The sequence below is a fragment of the Ctenocephalides felis genome, unplaced genomic scaffold, assembly GCF_003426905.1.
Source record: "Ctenocephalides felis isolate EL2017-DRISC unplaced genomic scaffold, ASM342690v1 CF-g0.4_SCAFFOLD_01886, whole genome shotgun sequence".
NCBI lineage: Eukaryota > Metazoa > Arthropoda > Insecta > Siphonaptera > Pulicidae > Ctenocephalides > Ctenocephalides felis.
Window position 1 is genome coordinate 96,118,519 of NW_020538040.1, and position 13,757 is coordinate 96,132,275.

General features: G+C 28.7%; 1 protein-coding gene across 2 annotated transcripts in view; it reads right to left on the reverse strand.

Annotated features, from left to right (window-relative positions):
- Positions 1-2,425: 2,425 nt before the first annotated feature.
- LOC113377242 (C-terminal-binding protein) overlaps positions 2,426-13,757 on the reverse strand; it is a 54,556-nt gene continuing 43,224 nt past the window's right edge. For both annotated transcript variants that reach the window (XM_026617487.1, XM_026617488.1), the window contains exons 3-9: positions 9,084-9,571; positions 7,625-7,810; positions 6,718-6,837; positions 6,240-6,641; positions 5,230-5,434; positions 3,838-4,043; positions 2,426-2,983 (exon numbers count right to left, since the gene is read on the reverse strand). In XM_026617487.1, the coding sequence (XP_026473272.1) occupies positions 2,918-2,983; positions 3,838-4,043; positions 5,230-5,434; positions 6,240-6,641; positions 6,718-6,837; positions 7,625-7,810; positions 9,084-9,266 (1,368 nt within the window). In that variant the 5' untranslated portion in view covers positions 9,267-9,571 and the 3' untranslated portion in view covers positions 2,426-2,917. The remainder of the gene's footprint in view (positions 2,984-3,837; positions 4,044-5,229; positions 5,435-6,239; positions 6,642-6,717; positions 6,838-7,624; positions 7,811-9,083; positions 9,572-13,757) is intronic.

The following is a 13,757-nucleotide window of genomic DNA, read 5'->3' on the forward strand; positions in this document are numbered from 1 at the left end:
ATTTAAGACTATCCAAATATATATATATATATATATATATATATATATATATTTATGAGTTATTTTGTTTCGGGCAGTAACACCAAGTAAAAAAACTAAAGTAGTTTTAAAATACTTTATTTATTTTTAGTTTCGCTCTTCATCGAGACCGTCATTCATCCAATGTATTTTTGTATAATTAATTTTCTTTTTTCCACTGAATGACGGTCTCGACAAAGACCGAAACGTATGGCTAAATAATGTATTTTAAAACTGCTTTAGTTTTTTTACTTGGTGTTACTGCCCGAATCAAAATAACTCGTCAAAATATATATCAACACCAAACTCACATACTTCAAAAATATATATATATATATATATATATATATATGAGTAAATTCATCTAATTGTAAGGTGATACATCAAATCAAAGGCAAAGATCTAAATCAATATATATAATTTAATCTATAATTTTCCAAATGTTTCGACTAAAATTTTATGTCATCATCTATGAATATTAGAATTGAACTATTACATCAACAAATGAGCACAGAGCAACTTGTGACTGAGCCTCAAAGCCATTTGTAAATACAAGTTCTCTTGCAAAAACATTTTGTATTGTATCTACTTATTTTTGTTACACAACTCTTCAGTTTTCTATTAATCTATTGTAACAAAAATCTTTTTGTTAATAATTAATTAGTGTATAAATGCTAGTCCTAACGTATGTGTTTCGTACACATATAGTGTTGTAAAACATTTCAAAATTAAAGAATTATTTATAAATCTTATTTCATATACTCCTTAGAAAAATTTACTCATAAAGCTTAACATTGAAATTAACTACACTAATAAATATATATATATATATATATATATATATATATATTTGTGCACACACATATAAACACAACATGCATTCAAACAAGCACACACACACACCTATCTATTAAATTTAATCTATACTTGGAATTTATATTGTATATGTACACTATACATATGCTATATGCAAATTTTTGTCAGAACTTATATAAGTGTTCTAACAAATAAATGTAAGTATAACATGGGTATGGAATTCAGGAATCAAATAAACACAGACAATGGAAAATGCAATAATCTTGTATTAATAATTATATATACCAATCAATTGTCAATTAAAATAGCCATATGAAAAACTAAGTAAAATAGAACTCGACTACGGGAATTCTTTGAAATAAAACATTAAAACATTAAAACATTAAAACCTTAAAACATAAGCATTTACAATTTTCTTTGATTCACTTATCAATAAGTATATAGAACACTAATTATACATTATACTCTTATTAAATCTATCTTAAATGTATGAAAAGAGATAACCTATACTTAAATAAAACTTGTCCTTAATTGTCACCGCTCTAAAATTCTCACATTTTTTTTATTTCCTTTGTAAAATATTTAATATAAAATCTAAATAAAATGAATAGGGAATTTCTTCAATAGCAGAACATGCCAAATTTCCATATTCCTTAAGCAATATTATAGTCCAGCACTAGTATCTATACATGAATATTCTTCTGCATCATCTTTTATTAATTTTTTCTGGGTTGAAGATGTAACATGCTACTCAGGTGGTAAACTTGCATTTTAGATTTCAAAATACAAATAAATTTCTTCACATAATGATTTTTACCAAATTAAACTAAAAGACCGATCTAATAACACAATATTCCAAAAGCAAGTTATGAGTATTCAGAAATTTTAAAAAACAAAAATATCCCAAAATTAATCGGCTAGAACAATAAATAATACAGCCATATGCATTACGTGTGACACAAACATGCATATCAGTAATGTTTTCAATAAATTCAACAGTCTGTTATCCAATTTCACTTTTTATATGCAATTTTTTTCTAAGTTTAAATATAAAAATATGTAATTTAAAGAAGTCTCAAAACGCATTTGAATCATAATTTAAATAAAATATTAAAGGCAAATTTTATGTATACGTCCTTCATAATAAATTTATACCTATGCATTAACTATAATGTTTGTGATGTTATTATATATAACTGATATATAATTTAGCCTCTTTGATATAATGCTATCAATGTAAATCCAAAATATGAGTTTGAATCAATTTTTTATGGAATGGGCGATATGTTAGCAATTATCAAAGTGCTTATAATATAAATAGCTTTGCAACTATTCTTCAAGAATTATAACTCAATATATTTTATTTCTGTACATCAATTCACATTATTCATATTTAAATAAGATTAATTTGTGAGTAAACAATTTTAGCACAGAATGTATTAATGAGTACACTTTGATGAGAAAAATATTGTATCGGATATCCAAAATTCCAAAAAAAAGTTAATATTTAGTTACACAATAATGTTTTTTGTTTACATCAACCACAATTCTTTATCCTAAGTTACAGAAAAGATGAAGAACTTCACTCTTATTTAAATACTGATCCACCCCAATCAACTATAATAACAATTTACTCCTTAAAAATTAAACTTATACCTTAAAAATATTTTTTAGTATTCTCTGTTTAAAGGGTCCATTTCATAAAATCAACCATTTTTTACCATGCATTTACGTTTTCACAGTTCAAGCACATTTTATTTCATCCTCAGCTTCACCACTTTTACACATTTTTCAACATATCGTGGATATCCGATCAGATGTATTTTCAGATTACACATTATGTTAACCCATCAATGGTATTCTGTATGAGAAAACAGTACTAACGTCAATAATCATTTGAATATCTTCCAGTCATTTTCAAAAATTTGCTAAATTACATCATAATGTTTTCATATACTTCTTTGCCTACCAAGGAGTATCTTGATAAATGAAATTAATTCATAAATATATCAAACAATTATAAACAATACAGTTAAATCGAAATGTATACGGTTAAATTTAATTAAGGTAAATCTTTAAGATGTTAATGTACTTCTGATGATTCAGGTTTCTGAGAGTGGTGATTGCTCGGATCGGGGGCACTGAGAGGCTGAAAAATGCATAATCATTATTATATATAACTATAATATTTCCAAAACCACATTGCTGTCCAAAGAAAAAATGATTTCACAATGACATACAATTTATTATATAAATACCAAAATAATACAATTAGCATTCACAAAATAACTACTTACAATTTGTATTACAAAAAATATATACAAAATTGATGATTTCATGTAAAAGCTTGTAAATGATCATGCAGAGTTATCATAAAAAACGCATGCAGATATATGAAAAATGTATCTGAAAATTAAAAATGATTAAACAACATGTACAGTACATTTACAATATACATGAAAAATTACAGTGAAATTATAAACATGCTAAATTACATTTTCTGGTTCATTGGCATATCGTTATAACTTTAAAATTGTTATAACTAGATAAAAAAAAAAATAAGATAGAGAGTAAATATGATGTGAAATAATGAAAAAAAAAATATAATTCTATGAAATAGTAACAGAAACTATTTCTTGAAAAATAGTGCTAGAAATGTTTCTATGACAAAATGAAGCTAAAAATATTATTTACAGATAGCTATGTAGATAATAATATCAATATAACCAAAAATGTCATTTAACTATTATTTATATAGGCAAAGAAAAATGTAAGTTAATATTTTACTCTAAAATTAATTAAACAAATGATATTTAAATTTACAACTATAAAATAGAAAATCGACAAAAGTCTAAAGCAAGTGAAAACTTTAGTGAAAACAAAAATAAAGATAAATCTACTTGGAAAAAATTGAAAAAAAAAATACAAAGCAAATTAGGATAGTGTGTCAGTCTATTGTATATGAAGGTGTCCATCGTCTGTGCGGTCACTAGTATTATTTACCATAGCGTGCGTGGGTATACCCTGTGGCGGTGGAGGAGCCACAGGCGTCACTGGAGCAGCAACGGACTGTGGAGGAGGGCCGCCCCCACCAGTCGGAACGGCAGGCACATGGCTGGGAGCTGCACTGTGAGGAGCCTCATGTGGTGTAGTACTATGCGCTTGCTGAACAGGTAAAGCACCTGCGTAATAGCCGCCATTTATTCCAGCTGAAAATATTAAAACAAAATTATTAGCTAATTATAATAAACACTTTTAATACTATTATTTTTCTTGTGACATGCAAGCAGAGATTGATTGATTTTGACCTTTGTATTCAAAAATTAGGAATAGGCGCATTCAAAAAAAAAAGGAGTTACGAGATTTTACATATTTTTTTTTTTTTCAGAACCTGTTTTTGCACAAGCTTATAGAATGCAGATTTTATTTTATAACATGGATGCCAATGATGATAAGGTTGTCCTAACAATTGTAACATATACAATTTTACATGTATAAAATGACAAATTTACTAAATGATTAGCTATTTATTCAAGATAAAAAAGTGAAAATATATCTATTTTTCTGCATGCACACATACATACACATGCATAAAAATATGAAAAAAAAATTAAATATAAGTCATTTTTTATTAATGAAGTTAATGTAGGTTAAGTATTTTGTAATTAAATAAAATAAGATTAAAATGATATCTTAAAAAAGTGAAAATAGCTAAATATAAAGACAAATATAGCAAAGCATATAACATTTTGTTAAAACAGGCATAAACAAAAATATCTGAACAAAATTTAAAAAAAAAAATAACAAAAAGATAAAAAAAAACAAAAGTGCTATAACATGTATTCACATTTAATATGAAAACAAAATGCTATTAAGTGTTAAATAAAAATGTAACAGTATCATTGATGTAATTGCTAGAAAGAATCTGTATATAAGCCAGCCATTCACTCGTGGATAAAACTAAATAGGTTATTCTCTAAAATAAAATGACAATTGTTAATTGATTTTTAATGAAAAAATAAATTTAAATAGTAGAAGGAATTTGTATGTATGTCAACCAATCACTCTAATAGTAAATTAAAAAATAAGTTAATCTATAAAAAATCATAATAATTGTTCATTGATTTTAAATCATTGCCAGCAATTTGTGCCCTTTGTACTGAGTTACACAAAGGAACAAGTCAATAATTAATCACATTGAAGAAATACTATATATATTAAAGAAAAATTTATAAATCCTTAATATATTGAAGAAAAAAACTTTTTTTACCAATTGTCTTTCAAACAAAAAAATATTTAGAACAAAAATTTGATGAAATCAAATCAATGAGCAATTACTTGTAACATATTCCTATATATAATTAAAAAAAACTTTAACAAACTTTCAATACACACATAGTTTGCTACCTTCGGGATAACCCTGCGTAGCTGGTGAAAAATATTCCTTGTTTACACAATTTCTCAAACATTCAGGAATGCGACCAACAATAGCTCGTCGTATCTCACTGGCAGCCATTTCACGTAACTCAGTTGCTGAGGCATCACTATAAAATGCAGCATGTGGTGTGCATAGAAGATTTGGAGAATCCTTTAAGGGTCCCTGAAAATTATATCATTTGTTATATATGTTACACACCTAGATTACATATTGTATATATTTAGATCACCTATAAAATTATTATATATATTAGGGTGGTCCTTAATATGGACAATTTCGAATTTTCTTGCTCCCAGGGGCTGATCAAATGTTTCCAAATTGATAAAACAAAATCCTCTAAGTTTTAGCTCTTAATATTGTCTTTTAGATAGTGCGCAATTCAATCAAAGTTTAGTATGGAAATAGCATAGAAAAATTTTCAACAAATTTAAAAATGTTTTTTAGATATAACTTAGCAAACAAATGAATGAGTTTTATTCAAAATTCGACGCTGTACAAAACAAATTATAAAAAACCTGTTTTGCAAAGCGTCGAATTTTCAAAAAAAAAATGACACTAACTGGCACTTTTAATTCATTTGTCGCTAAGTTATACCTAAGTATTTTCGAAATTTTGTCCATGCTATTTCCATACGAAGCTTTGATTGAATTGCGCACCATCTAAAAGTAAATATTAAGAGCTAAAACTTTTAGAGAATATTTTTAACAATTTGAAAGCATTAAACCCCTGGGAGCAATAAAATTCAAAAATGTCCATATTAAAGACCACCCTAATATATATTAAGCTGCCATTGATTTACGTTAAATCATTTGTAAGTGTAACAATCAGTGAATCGAGTGAGAAAATATATGTATAGAACAAAACAATTGCAGAAGGCTTAAAATATATGAAACCAAACATTCAAATAAAATAAGAAATACATCAATACATACAAAACTTAAATATATATATATAATACATATTATACCTGATAAACATTATAAGGTTCATTCTCATGTACATCGAGAGAAGCGGCTCTTATACGTCCTTGCTTGAGAGCGGCGGCTAGAGCATCGTCGTCAACGAGGCCACCACGTGCTGTGTTCACTAAAAATGCTCCTGGTCGCATTTGTTTTATTGTAAATTCGTTGATAAGATGGTGATTATGTTCATTAAGTGTGCAATGTAACGAAACACAGTCGCTTTGAAAAAGCAGGTCTTGTAACGTGTACACGCGCGTTAGGCCGAGCGATTTTTCAATTCCATCAGGTAAATATGGATCATAAAATATTACATTAAATCCAAAAGCTTTAGCCCTAAGAGCTACGGCACTTCCAATACGACCCAAGCCCACTATTCCTAATGTATCACCACGAATTCGTGCGCACCCCTGTGTTAGAAAAAAAAACAATGTATTAACGCAAACGGAAACCAAAAATTCTAAGGCAGAAGTGTAAAAATCTAACCTGCGCTGCTTCTCTGACTTGTTCAGGTCCTGTGAACTTTTTACCGTCTCGCACCATATTTGCTAGCCAATAAGTTCGTCTATACAAGTTAAGTATCAGACACAAAGTTGTATCGGCCACCTAAGAAGTTGAAAAAAGAGTATAATATAAATACAATCATACAATAAGTTATATATATATATATATATATATATATATATATACAATACTGATATATATGTATGAGTGTGTGTATGAATTTTTTGAAAACTTACACAAAAGAACTTCGCAACAAAAAATAATTCTAAAAACAAGAACCAAACCAAAACTATGCTCACAAAACACATCAATAACCCCAAACACTACATGGATTTCTTCAATCGCACGATCTTACATTCAAAAACCAATTTATTAAAAAAAAAAAAAAAAATTAGCAAAGGATACCTGCCATTATTACAATGAAGCAATAAATAGACGTACTGACAGCAATTCGCTTTGTAAAGACTACAAAAAAAATATTGCTTGGCCAGTTTTCAAACACTTATGTTAACAATTTTTCACATTTTACAAAAACAACTTTCATTTCACAAAAAAATGTTGCGTTTCCCTTAATTTTTCTAGCAATCTAATATAAATACTTAACTGAAATTATAATTTCATTATGAGGATAGGCATTATTATGCAATACTATAAGAAAATATACATAAAAATAATTATTTCTTTATTCATTTTTGTTGCATCATTTCAACATTTTTTGTTTATTTTCGAAAATTGTATTTTGAAGCGCGCCCAGCGGTTGGAAACCTCGGGTATTAATTGTTTTTGATACATATATACTAAATTCAGAAAATTTAAACTCGATTCGAAAACTAACATTTCAAAATCAATATTAGCAAGTGTTTTTTATGTATGAGCAAATATAACTTACTTCTTCAACGCCATATCCTGGAACGTTGCAGACCGCAATACCTAGCTCTCCTGCGGCTTTCACATCAATATTATCTACGCCACTTCCAATACGAACTATAATCCTCAGCGTTTTGAATTTTTCAAGATCTTCTTTTGTTAATATAATTGTGTGCCACATTAAGGCACCTACAGCCTCATTAAGCACCTAGTTATGAAATAAATCAGTACAATGTAAATGGTAAATGATACCGCATAATATTAATTATGCCATAGTGAAACGAAATTAAACTAAATCTATAAATAATAGCACAGTTAATTGAAACAAGACAAGAAACGAACACTTTAAATATAAATTTAATTTAAACGCAATGATTCTATATGAACAAAGAACTGCATGAACTAAATAATAATATATACATTAATTTTCAATGAATTTGAAATGAGTTTGAATTTGTTAGATGAATTAATAAAACGAAATTAAATGTCGCAAAAGAAAAGTCCGTTGAGAGAACAATTTCACATTTCGTATTTAATACGAATGCGCGGGAATTCATTTCAGCGCCCACGATTTAGTTACAATTTTTAGTTATAAATGATTAATTTAAATTTTGTTAAAAATTTCAGTTATATATTGACCATAAAACCATAAATATCAACCATTTTTACAATTGACTATGATCGAATTGTGTGCTAATTCAATAAGAATAAAAGTGCTTTCTTTTGCAGATTTATTCCGAAGTTGCGAAATCTAAAATAAGTAAGCGTCAGCTGATGATAGACTTATAGCGCCTTTGTGAAACAGCGCGCGCAATAAGAAAAGCGAAGTTTTTTTCTCTACTGTCAGCGAATTCTGAGCAAAACAATGATTATACTTGCTGGCCTTGCACATCTCAAAAGTCCGGCGGCGAAAACAGTATCAGCACAAAACGCTTTTTGTTTTCATAAAAATAGAAGCAATGACATGCCGACAAATAATGAAGAAATTAACGAAAATTATACCCACCTAATTTTATCAAAGCATATTATAAAAAAAAACTAATACTTGGATACCAAAATTACTTATTTAGATAGCAAATAAGGATTCTTATTACAAAAGGCTATATATGCGATAACTATATGGCAGTAATCACTTAATAAAATTGTATTTTCTGGAACTTTTGTTATTTTTGTAATCATATTTATTTTATTTGCAATATCAATATATATATATATATATATATATATATATATATATATACATACATATAATAGTGTGTCAATATTTACATCTTAATATTCGTTCCATTCCTAATCCAAGAATCTACAATATGTATGTATGTATGTATGTATATATATATATATATATATATATATATATATATATATATATATATATATATGTATATACATATATTAGTGTGTGTTATAAAATTATGTCTGGTTTGGACGTTTGCAATAAGGTCGCGCACCAATACCAACGACTAAAAAGATCCTCATACCTTCTCATGAATTTCTGATGTGCTCTGAGCGTCACAAAAGGCTACTGTTGCTACATCTTTTAAAATAGGCATTTCTATTGAGCAATCTCGGCCATCAAGTAAAGCGACAAGTGGCCGTGTCTGCATCGGTCCATTAGCAATAGGGCCCCTTAACGAGTCCATACGTGCACGTTTGGGCATCATTTTTGCAAATGATAAATGTCAATTTATACAAAAATAGAATTCACTTTATTATATGTAAAAGAGTTTATTAAGTCACTTGTTTTTGAGATATCACTAATAACTCATGGAATACAACAAAACCTACACAGCTTAGTCCATTTGCACAAGATTCTTTTTAACTAAATTTCAATTGTAACCGCTTTTCGTTGACTTCCGTGTAAGGGCTAGCTTAAAATATTGCCCTTTGGAAACCGCAGAAGCTTTGGATAACTATGTCGCGCCCCAGGCTATTTCTGACGCGCGGTTGTCCCCCTCATGGCGGAGCCCTGAAATAAGAAAGTCATAGATATCAAAAACAATATAAAAAACAATTAATCAAATAACAAAATGAACTTGTAAATATAATTTCTAATAGATCCACAAGTTATTAATACGATGATGTATTTGAATGAAGTATATGTAATCAATTGTAAGTTTTATGCCGTGTATAACAAGAGTAAAATATTACCGTTATTATATGCAATAACATATAAAGTCGCAAGCCGTTATTAAATTGAATACATATGCATCACATCGTTCAACTTATGCTGTTCAAATTTAATTAAATCAACCAACACACAATCAACGATGCTAGATAGACGAGATATATGATACAACAGCGCTTCGCAATAAACTCACGGATAAGCGCATCAAACTTTAAGAGAAGAAAATATTTGCATGTACATATATCAATTGTTATAAGAAACTTCTTATATATTACAAAAGTTTCTTTCTAAACAAAGTTTTAGTGCAAACTTCAACGCCAATTGCGGAAGTTTGTTCGAACTGATGGCTTGATCTACCAAAACTTGGAATTCACCGGAAAATATCTCATATAACACTGTTCAACGCTTAACTGTAAAGCACACGGCCACAACGGAAACTTTTCAATGTAAACTAAACACATTACAGACTGCAGAAATTATATTATTCACTAAGCAAAATAAATATCAATAAACATTTATAACTACAAAACTCTTATTTCCGAAGTCGGCGCAGTGAATGCGTAATAAACAATTATTAATTACTTCCATAACACGATTCGAGAATTGATACCACTCTCCTTATAACACGGTACGTTTAAAGCACGTGTTGGCTATAACACGGTTCAAGAATTTAGCAAAAACCTAACCAAACTATAAAAACCAAATTTATCTAATCTAAAATTAGTAAAATCACTGGCATTTTGCTCAATAAATGTGAAGAAACTAGTGCAAAAGTTAACTCATTGGGGTGCGTACGTCCTATCGAAAAGGGAGGGTACTTAGCTTATTCAAGCAGATAGTCATGTATGTTCTTAAACGTATAACCTTTAAATAAAATAAGCACAAAATTTTATTCAACTTTGCATGCCCTTTGATGAAACAAAAAATATAAAAATATAGTTTTGACACTAGAAAGACGGATTGTTTGCCCGAAAGCAGTCAAAATGACTGCATCATGAAAAAAATAAATATTAGGTTTAGAATGTTATTTAAAATTATTTTTTTATATTTCATATATTTTTTTCAGTTATACAACTAGTTATTTGTAAGTATTACCAACAAAAAAATAGTTTATCTGAAAAATAAATTGCTATTGGATTATAGGTCATCATTTTTCTTTGACCTTTTTCGTTTTGATTCCATGTAGTCCGCGCAAAGCTGTTCTGCTAATTCAAACAAAAATTTTGGATTTTGATTCATGTAGCTTCCTTGTAAAGAATCCAGGCATTTATTGCTGCTAAATCCAAAATATTGAAAAATATATGCAGGGGCGTACTACTTTCAGTGATGCTGTCAACACGAATAAATCGTAAGATTTGTTCGAACGTATCTCTGGGTAGAGTACTTTTTCTAAAAAAAATCTGAACCCCACTTTGCTGACCACAGATAACTCAACTTCAAATTTTCATCCTAGTAGGCCCCACGAGCATTTGAAATTACAATGAATGCACGTCTTTCCGGTAATGACGCTGTCCAGTCATACCCCAAAATTTGACCGTCCTCTTATTCTGTGCACTTTTTTATGATTGATTATAGAGTTATCTATTATCAATGAGAATGCACTGACAAGATCATCTGTTATAATGCTCATTTTGTGTAGCCTGTTGCTCCTTTCACACCCTTGGAAACAAAAGTAAAAAAAGGTTCTGAGCCACTTAGTACCCAACACTTTCTCCTAGGCGCATTGATGACACTTTCATCCTCATCGATGGTGATCGTCTCTAAATCGCTATCTCCAGAATTAGATGGTTCATCAGATGTGCCCGATTTTCTGCATTTGATTCGATGTCATAACACTCTTTACCTATGCTTTTTAGCTTTTCCAATAACTCACTTCTTTTCAACATTATTTATAAAAGCTATAAAAAATCAGACAAGGTGTTACATTGAAAGTCATTTCGTAAAAAAGGCTAGTCCAAAAGTCAAAACTTGTCCAAATCCTCTGTTCTTCCCATGTTTCTAATATATTATAGTGCATTCGAAATGAATGGACGCGCAATAACAAAACTCAATGTATTTGTTTGTTTATTTAAAATTTCTATAACAGTCAACTGTTTTTCCTCAATGTAGGCTAAACACGTAAGAATATTGAAAATGAAAAGAGTAGCAAAGCAACTACTATGGTTTTTATACGCAATTATAGGTTGTATAAAAAGTCGTAAAATTTCAAGAAGGTGCATCGGCAATCCAGTGTTTAAAAGCAAGCAATCGCAAATATCAATTTCTTTTAGCAAAAACTAGAGCATAAAAATAAAGGTAGTAAGAAAAATAATACTCAGGGAATGAGTATAAAAAAACTTACTTGTACTTAGATAGCACTTGTTAGTTATGACAAAAAAATATTTTTCATTGATTTGTTGTGCTCTCACACTATGGACCTGCCTTCGGGCAGACTTCTATTTTTTATTATTATTATATATATATATATATATATATATATATATATATATATGTTTCGATATTATACATCAATTAAGTTATTTATATTTGCAAATAAATCGATCACATGCTTATAGAGTAAAATCAGACTAATAAAATATAACAATTATTTATCCAGGTATAAAATTATTATAGACAAAAAAACTTAACCTGATGATGCAGTATTATTTTATAACTTATATATGTGCGTACTACATTACAATGTATCAGCAGCTTCAGTGTCTTTCATAATGAATATTTTAAGTCAACTGACTTAGTAAAATAATTGATTTTGTTTTTCTGATCTCGCCCGTCATAATGTACTGTAATCACAAAGTACTATCAATAGTTAAATATTATAATTAATTACTAATTTGATTAATGAAGTACATTATATGAATTTTGAATACGGAACGTGCACAACCTATGAAACGTACGGTCTGCTTGTGCGATTGTCATTAATGCATGTGTGCGTTTGCGCAACGGTGTCTTAAGGTCGAGCAGAAGTTTGTTCTATGTTAAGTATCCAACAACTGTTAAAGTTTGAACGAAGCAAGTTTAAAACTAGTTCGAACTTCCAATTCCGAGACTTCTGTACCTCCCCCATAAATCTACACACTCACGATGGCGAGGGGTTACAGTTGTTTCATTACTTATGAATATAAAGAGAGTTTATGTCATACAACGCCGATTATAATCTGTGTAAGGGTTTTCCATCTTTTGTTCTACAGTCTATTAATATATAACTTAGTTTGTTAATATGTACAGAAAATATAAATAATAAAAACTAGTACTAATTAGTGTTCATTATCTAAATGTTCTGTTTTAATTTTTATCTTTTCAAAAATTCGTATATATATACTAGCATGCCCGGCCCGGCCACACTTTGCTGCGACTTTTAGTAACATCCACTGTATAAATTTGTTGGTTACATAATAACGTGTATTTGCAATAGACTTGAATATTTTTTTACATATAGTCCAAAAATAATTAATTTTTGGCACTTACATATTTCTCTTTATTTCATATTTCGTCTACAGAATTTTCTAATATTTATGCTTTACATCTAATATTTATGCTTTAAATTCTTATTTATAGTATAATTTTTATAATGTATATGTTTGCACATTCCTATAGTATGCAATTAATATAACTTTGATTACTCAATATTTTATTGCGTTCTATAATTAACTTTGCGTAGGGTAAGTTATAGTAATCAAAAATGAAAAGCAAAAAAATCAAAAATGAAATTTTTTATATATCTTTACGTTTGAAAGGTTTCTCAACATTTTGGCATACCTTAAAAAAAAATGATGTAGGTGAATAATTCAATTGTTGCTGATTGCTGATTACTTTTTGGCAAAGGCAGGCCCAGCCGTTCCGAAGACACGAGGCAAAAAAATCCATAAATGGTAATTCAGTTTTTGAGAGATCGGAGCTTTCGATTTGAATAATTCCAAAAACATTTTATTTGTATTGACTAAACAAACAATTGTTTAAATTTTTGGAAATGCAGGTACAAAGTTACAAAGTTTCAATAAAAAAAAAAACAAAAAAAATGTCATTTGGC